The 16094-nt window shown below is 43.6% G+C and overlaps 1 protein-coding gene across 5 annotated transcripts in view; it reads left to right on the top strand.

The window, feature by feature from the left end:
* The window catches only part of LOC138261623 (ligand of Numb protein X 2-like), a 141960-nt gene that overhangs the window by 55932 nt on the left and 69934 nt on the right, over window positions 1-16094 (top strand). For all 5 annotated transcript variants that reach the window (XM_069210751.1, XM_069210770.1, XM_069210788.1 and 2 more), the window contains exon 3: window positions 10213-10442. In XM_069210751.1, the coding sequence (XP_069066852.1) occupies window positions 10213-10442 (230 nt within the window). The remainder of the gene's footprint in view (window positions 1-10212; window positions 10443-16094) is intronic.

Below are 16094 nucleotides of genomic sequence, written 5' to 3'. Positions count from 1 at the left end.
TTTTTTTTCCGCCATCGGGTTCGGACGTGTTCCTTTTCGCTCCGTGTTTCGGGTCGGAAAGTTAGTTAGAATCTCGGAAAAAATAGTCGGTATTGTTGCGTTCGGTATCGGGTTAGTTAGAACAAATCGACACCGAATCTTGAAGAGCTCCGGTAGCCCTTCTGGGTAATTTCGATCCCCCGTCGGGGCCTGGTCGGCCCGACCGCGTGCGACTTCAAGACTGATGGAACGGACCCCGTTCCGCTTCTGTCCTAAATGCCATAATAAATATCCGTATACGGATCAGCATCTGGTCTGTAACTTGTGCCTGTCCCCCGAGCACAAGGAGGATACGTGTGAAGCCTGTCGAGCGTTTCGGTCGAGGAAGACGCTCAGAGACCGAAGAGCCAGGAGATTGCAAATGGCGTCCACGCCGACAGGACAACAATGGTTCGAGGAGGAAGAAGAAGAAACTTTCTCCATCCACGAGTCGGACTCCGAAGAACTCGACGCCGAAGAAACGTCAACCGTGAGTAAGACGTCGAAACAAAAAGCTCACGAAAAGACTGACAAAGCCCAGGGGACGCCACCGCCAACAGGCCATGGCTTAACCCGAAAAGTAGGTGACCGTCCATCGGCACCGAAAAAGGGCGAGCTGGTGTCGAAGTCATCCGACTCCGGTCGAGATACAGGCACGCAGCAATCTCGGGCCCGAGAGAGTGGCGCAGAAAAGATTCGGCACCGAGACAGCGGCACCGAGGTTGGTCGGCACCGAGAGGGCACGACGCAGAAAAGAAAAAAGATTTTGTCGGAGCCGAAAAAATCAGTAGAAAAGGTTTCGGTGCCGAAACATCCGGCATCCGAACCGAGAATTAGTTCCTACTCAGAGGAACAAGGACTGTCCTCTCAAATGAAAAAACACAGATTTGAAGAGGAATTACAAACAATAGAGCCAGATCACACGCAAAGGCGGCTCTTTATTCAAAAAGATACAGGGAAGATCTGCACTCTTCCCCCAATCAAGATGAAAAGGAAACTTGCCTTCTAACAAGGAGACAAGCAACCACAAGCAAAGGTGGTAAAGAAAGTAACTCCACCACCTTCTCCACCACCATCAACTCATGCATCACCGGCGCAAACTCCACCATTAACACACTCACCAGCTCATACCACAATGAGCCAGGATGATCCAGATGCATGGGACCTCTACGACGCTCCAGTATCGGACAATAGCCCAGAGTCGTACCCAACTAAACCGTCACCACCTGAGGACAGTACATCATATGCACAGGTGGTCGCTAGGGCAGCCGAATTTCACAATGTATCACTACATTCAGAACCTATTGAGGATGACTTCCTCTTTAACACTCTGTCCTCCACCCATAGCCATTATCAAAGCCTTCCCATGCTCCCAGGAATGCTAAGGCACTCGAAACAAATATTTCAGGAGCCAGTTAAAGGCAGAGCCATAACTCCAAGGGTGGAGAAAAAATATAAGGCACCACCCACAGACCCTATATTTATTACAACACAACTGACACCGGACTCAGTAGTTGTGGGGGCAGCTCGTAAGAGAGCCAACTCGCATACATCAGGCGACGCACCACCTCCGGACAAGGAGAGCCGCAAATTTGATGCAGCGGGAAAAAGGGTTGCAGCACAAGCAGCAAATCAGTGGCGTATCGCCAACTCGCAAGCACTCTTGGCGAGATACGACAGGGCTCATTGGGATGAAATGCAACATTTCATCGAACACCTACCCAAGGAGTTCCATAAAAGAGCGCAACAGGTGGTGGAAGAGGGACAAAGTATCTCGAACAATCAGATACGGTCTTCCATGGATGCAGCGGATACAGCTGCAAGGACAATAAACACTGCAGTCACAATAAGGAGGCACGCATGGCTGCGCACATCTGGGTTCAAACCAGAAATACAACAGGCTGTGCTCAATATGCCGTTTAATGAACAGCAATTGTTTGGGCCGGAGGTGGACACTGCCATTGAAAAACTAAAAAAGGACACCGATACAGCCAAAGCCATGGGCGCACTGTACTCCCCGCAGAGCAGAGGCACATTTCGGAAGACACCTTTTAGGGGAGGGTTTCGAGGTCAACCCACAGAAACCAACACCTCACAAGCAAGACCACCTACCTACCAGGGACAATATCAAAGGGGAGGTTTTCAGGGACAATACAGAGGAGGCCAATTCCCAAGAAATCGGGGAAAATTTCAAGGTCCCAAAACCCCTCAAAATAAACAGTGACTCACAAGTCACACAACCCCTTCACACAACACCAGTGGGGGGAAGACTAAGCCAGTTCTACAAATCTTGGGAGGAAATAACAACAGACACTTGGGTCTTAGCAATTATCCAACATGGTTATTGCATAGAATTTCTCCAATTCCCTCCAAACGTCCCACCGAAAACACACAATATGTCAAAACAGCATATAGATCTTCTAGGACTAGAAGTTCAAGCATTACTGCAAAAGGACGCAATAGAATTAGTACCAAGTCTACAGAAAAACACAGGAGTTTACTCACTGTACTTTCTAATACCAAAAAAGGACAAAACTCTGAGACCAATACTAGATCTCAGAACACTAAATACCTACATCAAATCAGACCACTTTCACATGGTCACATTACAAGACGTAATCCCACTGCTCAAACAGCAAGACTACATGACAACATTAGACCTAAAAGATGCGTATTTCCATATACTGATACATCCTTCACACAGGAAATACCTAAGGTTCGTATTCAAAGGAATACATTACCAATTCAAAGTGTTGCCATTCGGAATAACAACCGCGCCAAGAGTCTTTACAAAATGCCTAGCAGTAGTAGCTGCACATATCAGAAGGCAGCAAATACACGTGTTCCCTTACTTAGACGACTGGTTAATCAAAACCAACACGCTAACAAAGTGTTCATATCACACAAAGTATGTCATACAGACCCTTCACAAGCTGGGTTTCTCCATCAACTATGCAAAGTCACACCTTTTGCCGTGCCAAACACAGCAATATTTAGGAGCGACAATCAACACAACAGAAGGGATAGCCACTCCAAGTCCACAAAGGGTTCAAACATTTCACAAGGTAATACAGGCCATGTATCCAACACAAAAGATACAAGCAAAAATGGTATTAAAACTCCTAGGCATGATGTCTTCATGCATAGCCATTGTCCCAAACGCAAGGTTACACATGCGGCCCTTACAACAGTGCCTAGCATCACAATGGTCACATGCACAGGGTCAACTTCTAGATCTGGTGTTGATAGACCGCCAAACATACATCTCGCTTCTATGATGGAACAGTACAAATTTAAACAAAGGGCGGCCTTTCCAAGACCCAGTGCCACAATACGTCATAACAACAGATGCTTCCATGACAGGGTGGGGAGCACACCTTAATCAACACAGCATCCAAGGACAATGGGAAATACATCAAAGGCAGTTTCACATAAATCACCTAGAACTGTTAGCAGTATTTCTAGCGCTAAAAGCATTTCAGCCCATGATAACCCACAAATACATTCTTGTCAAAACAGACAACATGACCACAATGTATTATTTAAACAAACAGGGGGGGACACACTCAACACAGTTGTGTCTCCTAACACAAAAAATATGGCATTGGGCGATTCACAACCACATTCGCCTAATAGCACAATTTATTCCAGGGATCCAAAACCAGCTAGCAGACAATCTCTCTCGGGATCACCAACAAATCCACGAATGGGAAATTCACCCCCAAATACTGAACACTTACTTTCAAATTTGGGGAACACCCCAAATAGACCTATTTGCAACAAAAGAAAACTCAAAATGCCAAAACTTCGCATCCAGGTACCCACACCAGCAATCCCAAGGCAATGCTCTATGGATGAACTGGTCAGGGATATTTGCGTACGCTTTTCCCCCTCTCCCTCTCCTTCCATATCTAGTAAACAGATTGAGTCAAAACAAACTCATACTAATAGCACCAACATGGGCAAGACAACCTTGGTACACAACACTACTAGACCTGCCGGTAGTACCTCATGTCAAGCTACCCAACAGACCAGATCTGTTAACACAACACAAACAACAGATCAGGCATCCAAACCCAGCATCGCTGAATCTAGCAATTTGGCTCCTGAAATCCTAGAATTCGGACACTTAGACCTCACACAGGAATGTATGGAGGTCATAAAACAAGCAAGAAGACCTTCCACTAGACACTGCTATGCAAATAAATGGAAAAGATTTGTTTGTTACTGCCATAACAATCAAATTCAACCATTACACGCATCTCCAAAAGATGTAGTAGGATATTTACTACATTTGCAAAAATCAAATCTAGCTTTTTCTTCCATAAAGATACATCTCACCGCAATATCTGCTTACCTGCAGATTACTCACTTAACTTCACTATTCAGAATACCAGTCATTAAAGCGTTTATGGAAGGCCTAAAGAGAATTATACCACCAAGGACACCACCTGTTCCTTCATGGAACCTCAACATTGTCTTAACAAGACTCATGGGTCCACCTTTCGAGCCCATGCATTCTTGTGAAATGCAATACTTAACGTGGAAAGTTGCATTTCTCATTGCCATCACATCTATAAGAAGAGTGAGTGAGATTCAGGCATTTACCATACAAGAACCATTTATTCAAATACATAAAAATAAGATAGTTCTAAGAACAAATTCAAAATTCTTACCAAAGGTTGTCTCACCGTTCCACTTAAATCAAACAGTAGAATTACCAGTGTTCTTCCCACAGCCAGATTCCGTAGCTGAAAGAGCACTACATACATTAGACATCAAAAGAGCACTAATGTACTACATTGATAGAACAAAACTAATTAGAAAGACAAAACAACTATTTATTGCCTTTCAAAAACCTCATACAGGAAATCCTATTTCAAAACAAGGCATTGCCAGGTGGATAGTTAAGTGCATTCAAACCTGCTATCTTAAAGCAAAGAGACAGCTGCCTATTACACCAAAGGCACACTCAACCAGAAAGAAAGGTGCTACTATGGCCTTTCTAGGAAATATTCCAATGAACGAAATATGTAAGGCAGCATCATGGTCTACACCTCATACATTTACTAAGCACTACTGTGTAGATGTGTTAACTGCACAACAAGCCACAGTAGGTCAAGCTGTACTAAGAACTTTATTTCAAACTACTTCAACTCCTACAGGCTGAACCACCGCTTTTGGGGAGATAACTGCTTACTAGTCTATGCACAGCATGTGTATCTGCAGCTACACATGCCACTGAACGGAAAATGTCACTTACCCAGTGTACATCTGTTTGTGGCATTAGTCGCTGCAGATTCACATGCGCCCACCCGCCTCCCCGGGAGCCTGTAGCCGTTTAGAAGTAGATCTTCAACATTTGTACATTTGTAAATATATTACTTTAACCTTCATTTTGTACATACATATTCATTCCATTGCATGGGCACTATTACTAGCATACACAACTCCTACCTCACCCTCTGCGGGGAAAAAAATCTAAGATGGAGTCGACGCCCATGCGCAATGGAACCGAAAGGGAAGGAGTCCCTCGGTCTCGTGACTCGAAAAGACTTCTTCGAAGAAAAACAACTTGTAACACTCCGAGCCCAACACCAGACGGCGGACTGTGCACAGCATGTGAATCTGCAGCGACTAATGCCACGAACAGATGTACACTGGGTAAGTGACATTTTCCATATCTAGATGAGAGAGATAGATATATATATATATATATATATATATATATATATATATATATATATATATATATATATATATATATATATATATATATATATGAGAGAGATAGATATATAGATATATTTCAAAGAAGTGAAAACAAGAAAAACTGCCACACAAAGCATGGCAGCCACAGGTTTGCAACAAAATAAAAAATAAAAATAAATATTTAGCCATTGCCTATAATTTTAATAGAACATCATGGTACTTTCTAGTACTTGGGTTTACCTAGAAATGGTATAGAAAAGCTTTCAAGTTTTTTAGTAAATATTACTTGAAAACATTAATCTTATTGCAAGAAAGAATAGGCATTATTAGCTTTTACTTATTGTAACCCCAATATTGTTTAAAACCACAAGGGTGACTTAAAAAAAAAGGATTGCAAAGCCAGTAGGTCTAGGTTTGCAATGTGTTTCAGCCATGTTGTACACCAGCATGGCTAAAAGGTAGTGGAGTGGCAGAGTATCTTCGAATGAACTGGCACAGAGTAGAGTGATTAGCGCAGAGTGGACTGGTGTGGAGGGGAGTGTCTTAGAATGAAGTATCTTCTAATTTAAAAAAAATACCTTTTAAAACAAAAAAGCACTAATAGTCATCTGTCCTAAGTCAACTCCACTTTAAACTTTAGATTTTTCATGGCACTCTACTCCATGTCACTCCACTCTGACACTCTACTCCCCTCTACGCCACTCCACGAGGGACAGAGGGTGCGGTTATCCCTACCCTGACCTCTTCTAGGTTTTCTAAATTTATTTTGAAGGGCTTGGGATAGAGTCCTTGAGTCTTGTATTGGAGGCCGTAACATTTCTCTTCATGTTACAGCCAGCCATTCACATTGGTCGGTCCTGTGGTACAAAATACTGCTAGTTTTTTAACTTTAATTTCTTAAACATGGCTTAATAGAATTGCAGCAAATCACAACAAGCATTTGCAATGCAATAGATCTCGCATTTTTGTGAGTTAGAGCTATTGACATTGTAAATTCAGAAGTGGACTTTTCTTGCCACATAAATTGCAGCAAATCACAACAAGCATTTGCAGTGCAATAGGTCTTGCATTTTTGTGAGTTAGAGCTATTGACATTGTAAATTCAGAACTGGACTTTTCTTGCCACATAAATTGGTCAATCTTGTCTAGTACTTTTGTCTTTTCCTGCCATGTTTTGGTGGTCACGAGCGGCTACTGACATCAGAAATCAGAAGCCCTTGAGGAGGGATGATAAGATGACTGCACTACCTCGGGTTGTGTAACGTCTGAACAGAAATGGGAAAATCAGGCTGGAAAAGTATTTTATTTTTATTTTAACAGAATGAGTCTTGCAAGCATTCTTGCCTCCCATTTCAATGAGCAGAGCAGCCTGAGAAGATTTATGGCCCCACTAAAGAAGATAAGCAATGCCCTGTGTGGGATGTCCTGAGTGCTGGCAGGGAGGGGCCCTGGAAAGAGAGACTCGAGATATGATGCGAGGCTAAGCCTGTTTTACATCATTGGTCCTAGGTTTAGCTACATTCTAACAGAGAAGGCATATTGTGGCTTTCATGAGCAGTGAGCTAAACAAGCAGGTGCTTCTTTTGTAAAAATAAGCTTATTTTATGAGCCAGAGGTAAATGAGGACAGCACTGGGATAAAGCCTAAACAAATGTCAGTGACATGGGAGATGGGAGGAATGGAATGCTGCAATACAACGCAGGCAGCTACCAGCCTAAAACACCTATAGTGAAAAGGGAGCACCAAATAAGTAACAAAAATAGTCCGTCACAGCAACAGATAAAGAAACCAAAGTGGAATAATACAGTAGTTGGTCTCTGCTCTGAAGCAGAAAAAGGAGGGAGAAAAAGGCAGAACAGACCGCTAGTGAGCAAGAATTTCTAAAGGACACTGCAACCAACACATGAAGTCTCTTTAAGCCATAAGAAATATACTAAAAGTATACACGAGGTTGAATGCTTACGCTCGACTTAAAAAGCACACTTTCTGAATAAATATCTGTCTGCCAAAATTGGTGTAATTTGTTCAACTGTATTTTTCTGTAACGTCTGGCTTTACATAGAAATTGCAATGGGGGAAAAGTGTTTTGGGACCCCAAATGTTTTCTGTCACCTCTTGGTGAATCACCCTGAAGCTGTCCAGGGAGGGAGCTGAGGTGGATGAAACAAAATGTGTGTGGGTGTATATGTATGTATATATATATATATATACATATATATATGTGTCTATGTATATATATGTACAACAAAAAAATTGCACTGCACTCCGTGAAGGTTTGCATTCCTTTATTCTGAACAGTTTTGTTGCACTGTTGAGAATAAAGGAATGCAAACCTTCACGGAGTGCGGTGCAATTCTTTTTGTTGTACGTGGTTAACAGAGGGATCGGTCTACCCTCCGGCACCAGCACGAGCCACTGAGCGCGTCATCTTGAATCGGCTGCATTGTTTTATTTATTTTTATATATATATATATAGCGAGAGAAAGGCTTACGAAGATTTTCCAAACAATGCGAAAATTATTAGCAAAATTAGCAAAAGAAAAAAACAGTCTTCCTGTGGAAACTCATCTGCACAGTTGTCACTGTGGCATTTATAATATTATATGAGGCTGGCAGGTCAGTTAAAGCTGTCTCATGGTGAGACTTGCAAATGATTTGGGGTGTAGAGTGCTCCTGTGTTAATGAGGTTTGCGAGCTAATTGCATTCAAATTAGGTGCAGCAAGGGTCTCTTAGGTCTCTCTTCGCCTTAGCGTGTGCTGTCCTGCTTTAGTTTCAGATATTAATGATGGCGGATCAGACCCGTTCCTCCTGTCCAGGTACTTTGATGTCCGGAGTGGGCGCCATCTTTGCTTGGGCGTCTTTACCAAGTTTGCCTGCCTTGGTGCACAATAGACGCAACTAATTTGACAACACTAGTGTTGTGTTCACACTGCTCCATTTCAGGTCAAATTAAGCATTCTATTCTGCACCAAAACAAATGTGCTCTGCAGATTTAGACTATTCTTTACTGTCTTTGACAAGGCCTCAGGTTATGGCTGTCAACTCCTTCATTAGTGTGGATGGGTCTTTATTGTCCTTCTTGCAGATTCTCTCACTTTACTTCTCTCTTGTGGCAATCTAAGTTGCTGTTCTCAATGTCTGCACTGTAACTATATAGAACTGTGGGTAGTTAACTCTCAGTAAAGCGGTGTATGCCCCTGATGGACTCCAAGGGACATCAATGAGGCAACAAGTTGGTTATGATGTCACTTTGACGCCCGAGGTGTAAAATGTCACTTTTTTATAGTATCCCATGTACATTTCCTTCCCAAGAGCCCTCTTTCAGCGGATCCCAGGCAGCAGCTGTGCAAGGGAGAGGAATCATGGGAAAGCCACACGCAAAATACACGTGTGCTCCCTCCCACCACTCTAGCAACTCCCCCCCCCCCCCCCCCCCCGTTCTCCCTCTTCCCCTCCCTCCCTCTTCCCCTCCCTCTGCAATAACCCTTTCTGACCCAAATAAAAACCTGTATTCATACTGCTGGACGCCTGTGGAAGACATTCACATCACATAGAAAATTAACGGTGAATAACGTTAAGGTTTCAGACCCAGAATAAAGCTTGAGTTTTCTATGATGTCACTCAGAACCCCAAGGTGAGCAATATCCCTGTTACTCACTGTTTACCCATCTATAGTTGTGTGTTATGTATTGCTCTCCAGTCAGCTGCCCTTACTTCCAGCAGCAGAGAAGTAATGAGGTGCCACGTATAATTTGGTATTTCCTCCTCGTTCTAAATGTAAAAAACACCCTGGCCTCTGCCCACCCATTCCTGCCCTTCCAAGATGATTTGCCCCACTCCCCTCCCTGAGCTCTGCTCTCCATTGGAGCAGAGAGCTGGCGCTGCTGCCCGGCTCTCAGTGACCCCTGCAAGCAGCCTGGGATTCATTCATGATGGAGCATCAGTGGTAAACCGCTTTTGCTACCTCATTGTAGCGAATACTCGGACATAGAACCTGGTATTCACGATGGTGAACTAGATTGTAGCTAGTGCGGTTACTCCGCGAGTTTAGTGCCCACTGCCTTTAGTTGTGATCTGCAGCTCACGAGCAACTCCTCAGCTGTTCTTCTCGCAGTGCTTGGAATGTGGATACAAGTATATTGTGTAGTTTTTAAACACTGTTTTCCTATGTTCTAACAATACTGTAAATTGATCCTACAAAATACATTTTACTGACTGGACTTTCCTAATCGGTCTTTGTTCAGGTGTTTGGGGCGTTGGCTGTATGAGTAGCAGTGATTTGCAAATATGTCATTTATTGTATGGATTTTGTTGCTTCTTGGATTAAGGTGCGAAAGAGTCTCTTGGCCTCCAAGTGCCTGGAAGGAATGGCGTGTGTCAACACTGGGCCCTTGAGCACACCATCGTGTTTGCGCTTCACTGGGTGACATTGGCCGGTTTCTGCTCCCTGGTAATGCTAGCTTTTTTGCTGTTCTCTTCAGATGTCCTGGTTTTAAGAAGCACAGAGAAGAAATCGAAAGGGCAAAACACCCCCACTCGAGTAGACACAAGAAGGATGCCGTCGCCAGGGTGGAAGCCGATGGGCAGGCAGAGTCGAGCCTGCCAAGCCGCATGTCTGCACTGGTGGCCGATAGCTCCAGCGCGGCGGTGGTGTCCATCAGCACGCCGGAGCCAGGCCTGGTGAACCCAGCCTTCGAGGAGGCGGATGATGGTGAGCCCACGGCATCTGCATTAAAAATATATATATATCTGTCATCTGAACCACCTTGCTATAAAAGTAGGGAAGTCTGATTCTTCGATGTGGTTTCTGGTCCAAAAGCTTTTCCGATAGTTTGTCGGTCAGGTAGGCGGTGGGAGGTGAGACCTTCAGCATAATTCTGAATGTAAGTTCCAATTATGTGGGTGCTGGTAACACACCTGGGGCCCCACCCACAGAGTTTACTCAACTAGGTTTTTCAGCAAAAGAAACTGAAGTCATCTTACTGTAACTAGATTTCTTTGCTCTGAAGTGCCTAATCTAAGTCTTATATTGAATCGTTGGGATTGTAACAGAGAACATAGTATTTGTGAAGTAGAATCCAGTTGTGACATATAATGATCAGTTAACCCTCACGCAAATTATTCTGGACTTTGCAGATCTATAGAAGAACAGTGGGAGAGGGGATGTATTTATTGATTAGCTTAGACATTTCGTAGCAGACGTGCTATACATAAATTCCACAATACTGGGCATTAAAGAATAAAAAGTCACCTGACTCCAGGAATTGGATGACCTACTGTGTGGTGGTTACTAAGGATTTGTCAGTATAGTGCATTAGAATGTGAGTCCAAGATTTGAGGGTTGCTGACATCAGAGTGACGGGGTTCAAGATGTGGGCTGGTGGTCCTCACAGAGGTCCCTTCACAGAGCACCTTCTGGTAATCGCACCTCTCCCAATTTATTGTAATATGCAATCAACTGAGATTTTGCTGTAGCAGCCTTTTCCGCATAATTATAAATTTGCTACATTTGCCTCATAATCCATTATATGCTGCACAGTCTGCAGATTTTAACAAAATAATTTCTAGCTCAAATGCTTCAAAAGTTACTAAAAATGCAACAACATAAGTTGCCATGCAGTGGAAGGCCTTCTGCAGATGTTGGCTGGACCCCTTCTTTTCTGTTGCGTATTGCTGTAGGTGGGTGTTAGATTATACTAATGATGTAAAACCTGTGCCCGACAGTTAACCTATTTAGAAATGCAAAATAAAGAAAAGAAAACTCTCACAAAATGTGCTGCACCATGCCGCATAATTTGCCTTTTCGTGCTCGTAATTTAGTGAACACTGCTGCATTATTTAGTCCATCCCTACAGCAGTATTTGCTCCTCCCTTGCAGCATGGTTGCAGTAGCACTGACTGAGGGGCTGGTGTTCACAAACTGCCTCCCACGTATACACATTCCAGTGTTTGTCAACATAACTGCGAAATTTAATCAACATCTTTGTCAACATAGACAATCCTACAAAATCAAGAGAAGGGCAGATGCAATAATACTAGTGAAAGCACTGGCTAGAAGTGTAGTCCAAGTCATTGGTACCATAGTACATGAAGACTGGTGAGGTTTTATAACAATAATTCTAGCTTGGCGGTCCTCACGCATGACTTGGAAAAACAACCCCCATTGCTGTAGTGTCCTGCTGGACACGTTCTAGTGTTTTGGCCAGCCTCTCTGGTGAGGGCTGGCCTCCCACATACACCCCACACCCACCCAACACAGGCGTCACTGGTCAGGTGACCCTGGCAATAAAAAGGGCCGGGCGCACGTGCCCAGGGCCAGTTCCACCTACTAACCAACCGTGTCCGTGTCGTCCATTCCAGTAGCATGGGGGCCTAGGGCCCCAACACAACAATTGCCTCAAAACAGAACCCACACACTGCCACACCCTACATAGTGCAGGCATGCCACCTGCATAAGAAAAGGTTTAAGCATCCCACAGAGGTAGTAAATGCTATAGAAATATTGCAATGCAATACATTGCGCACCTATTACCTCTGTGCCCGGTGCATCTGTTGCAATCCTAATGTTTACGCCCCTGACATGTATCCATGCAGATAGTCATGGCGCAGCACTGTGAGCCAATTGCAATTAAGCCCAGGGAAAGGGGCTCCCTCCCTATGTCCTCGCAGTGCAGCCCCATAGCTGGGGTAGTGGACCCAGTCCATTAGATCTCGCATCCAAGAACTCGTGCTGAGAGGTCCAGTCGAGGGGGCGTTTTCCCCTGCACCTTATATTTGTGGTTTAGCATTGTGGGGCCCAGGAGGGGGGACTCCCTCCCTTGTGCTGCCCAGCCAATCATCTAGCACTGCAAGGCCCAGTGGAGGAGAGTCCCCTTCCCTAGCATATGGCCCAGCACTCTGGGACCCTGGTGAGGCCGCCCTCCCCCCAGCGCCTCGCAACCATGGTCTAGCGCTGTAAGCCCCAATTAGGGTGGCCAACTTTCCAGTAACAATTTATAGGACACTGTGTGCATGTGCAGATGCATTTCCAATGCGGAAATACATTACCTTTTGCAAGTTACCCAAGAATGGCTACTGTAGATATCAATAGTGCAGAAGGTGCAGTGGCACCTGTCCCAATGGGAGGACAATTTCCTTAAGTTCCAAATAAATTGCAAAATGTTTAAACAAACCACGAGTGGCATTTCATATGTTTTGCTGGAGGCAGCGTGTGGGTTATTCAATTGTGAATTTATCTCTCTTACTCTAAAACTATTCAGGTTTTGACCTGTGTATTCCTTAAGTGCTTCTTCTGCATATTTAATTCACATTATAGTAATGGTTTATTCTAGAGGTCCATTCATTTTTTTTCCCCTTGATGAGCCGTACATGTTAATGTCAAACTGCTAGTAGGAAGTGAAATGTTTTGCATATCAGAATATTTTAATTCCATTCGTTTGCATGGGTGACCCTGTATTTTAAAAGGTGTGGTGTTCATTGTCAAAATTGCCTCTGCTGCAGCTTGAGAAATGTTCGATTACAAAGACACCGAGTGTTTTAGACAGGGGAGTTTAAACTCAGTGAGGGATTCCTGGTGGTGAAATGCGGTATAAACCACCATTTTATTCAGGATTCAGTTAATTCAACTCCTGAGTCTGATGTGTCCTGTTCTTAGCTGGACTCCTCTCACAGGACGTGCGCCATTTCCTGCCTCGGTTACCAGCCACGAATGTCGTCTAAATGTGTGCCTATGTTTTAGCAGCGAAGTGGTCTGCCTAACCTCAAAGTTGGTAAAACACAATATTTTGCCTTCCTGTTACTTACATTTTCGGATCTGAGCTGTGGGATTGCTAAACAATGCTACGCAAAGTTTCTTTAAGGTAAAACACGAAAAATAAGTCCCTTCCACTAGGCCCCCAGCGCTACATCATAGCCACAAGGCCCAGGGGAGGAATGGCATCCCTCACCTGGGCCAAATTGCAACAAGACACTTCCTGCTTTCAAATAAATGAGGAGGGGCAAGAGGATCAGTGTGGGGAGGGATAAATGTGGGAAGGTGTGGCCTGCCTGTAGGTCACTGGCGTGGGGCACCATGTTGATGGGTTGAGGGCAGGACCCTGGACAGTTGCCCTCACTGCCTATGCTTAGCATTGGCCATGAATGTTTAGTATACACACATTTAAGTTATGAATTGTTCACTGCACAAAGCAAACAAATATATAGCAAAACATGTCAGTAGAATTACACCTTTGTCCCTATGCCGTCTTAGAGTTAAGGCGTGCTTTACAGTATTCCTGATGGGTTGTTTATCATGTTTTTCATAGTTTGCTCGTCCATAACGGAGCATTTAGTATTTATATGCCAGTAGTACCGAGTGTTGCTGTAACAACGTAGGCAGTAATTACCGTACAAATGTGTTTTTCATAAACTATGAATACGTTTGCTAGGCTTGCCAGCAGTCGATTATCCAGAGGCTGACTGGCCTATCCTTAGCAGTTCCCATGTGCAAAAATGAGCAGAGTCCTGGTCGTGGCAGGAGAATGCTGTGTTGTACAAATGATAAAGCGATACTTACTGATTTGCTTAGAGAAGCTTTGTTATGTTGATAACCACGGAGTTGTGGTGCAAATGGCTCCTGGACTCTAAATGCATGTTCTTGTCTTCAATATTTTTCCATAGTGAGAGGAGATTTCCTATGGGATTGCTGGTAGATGTTTTCCAAAGGAAGTTAAGCTTCCAAATCTTCTTCCTAAAACTACATATGTCTCCTCGCCCAATAGCAGCTAAATCGTTTTGTGGGAATATCATATTTTCATAAATAAATTCGTAGCTTCCTTCAGGATTTCTACAGTGTTGATACAGATTCACAGGCTTACTCTGGTAGATCTGAAGGTGAGGGCGTTCAGGGTGTGATGAATGATCCAGCTTCTACTGCTGGAGAAAAGATTTGATCTCTATAGGCTTAAAAATATTCAGTGACGGATCAGTTCACTAGATCGGATTCATAAATGGATGCAAACTGAATGATAAACCAGATCATGTGAACCAGGAGTTTGCAGCAATGGGAGGAATCCATGTAAAAGTATACAATGTAGCACACCAGCGGGTCGAGAATGCATTCTCGAGAGAACCTCCAGATCTGAAAGCCTGGATGCTGATTGAGGGTATTTGCATTTGTCTCTGTTCCCAAACTGACCCAGGTCAGACAGCATAGAATGTTTTGATTGAACTCCTCTAAATGCTGCCTGCTTAGTGAATCAAGTAATGTGTATATACCTGGAAGTGTATTGTAGGAGCACCAAGAAGTTGCAGCGCAGCACTCATGGCCACTTCTCCTCAACTTTCTTCAACAAAACGGATTATTTTTCTTCATTATTGTGATAGCAGTACATATTGATGGATTATTTTGCAATAACATACTTTGGGGTAAGAACTGGCAGGAAAGAGTAAAGCCTAGACCTATAGTACCAAACTTTACCACACTGAAGTCGTAAAAATTCCCTTCTTGTGACCAGAATCCTTGGGTCCTTCGATCGTTCATTTGAACCCACTAAGCTGCCCTTGGCATATACAATGGAAGGTACAAGAGGCAACCTATCTTGAAGATCTCTGTTTTCATCCACCAGATGTAGGATTGATCAGTGTGAGGAGATCTCATCTCTTCTGCTAGTCTCATTAACTGGGATTAGAGTCCACTCTGTCTGAAGGAGTTCCTGTTTATATCTAAACTGCAAATAAGCATTGAGAAAGAAGTAATAAACACAGGACAACAGTCCCTGCAACTATGCTGAATTATCTCACCAGGACATCACTTGGGAAGTGAAGGTCCTGACCTTTTATAAAATACCACTTTCTCCTTATAGGATAGTTTCATTGCTGATCTGTGAGTAATAGATTCCATAACATACCTTAAGCCTAAGGGTTGACTTTAGTTGTTCTACAGAAGGAGCCTTGACCACCCAGTGGCATATGTAGCTCCCCAATCACCTTGGTGAAAAGTCACTGTGGGTGCAGATCTTGAGCAGACTAAAACATATGGATTTGGTAGTGTTGAAAATCCTAAAGGATAAAAAAATATTGCAAAGGGGACAGATGGGAATGAGAGTCCTGAAGGTCTCACCCTCTTACTAACCTTGTTGCAAAACAAGATCTAGGTGTTATGGAACAGGATAACAACTATTATATTATCTGCCTGGTAAGAGATTCATCCAAAGATCATGTTACCGTCAACACCAAAAAAATCTAAAATACTTTGTCCTACTTTTTTTTTTTCCAACCTCTAAATTGAGCAGCAAAGGTTTATAGTACAAGATAGCTGTGAAGAACTCCTGGTGTTCACCAGTATTCTCTAGCCTATTTGTTTTTATGGACTTCTGTTGTAGAA

Source organism: Pleurodeles waltl, chromosome 2_1 (assembly GCF_031143425.1).
Source record: "Pleurodeles waltl isolate 20211129_DDA chromosome 2_1, aPleWal1.hap1.20221129, whole genome shotgun sequence".
In the NCBI taxonomy this organism is placed as follows: Eukaryota; Metazoa; Chordata; class Amphibia; order Caudata; family Salamandridae; genus Pleurodeles; species Pleurodeles waltl.
This window is presented reverse-complemented; position numbering and strand designations above follow the sequence as displayed.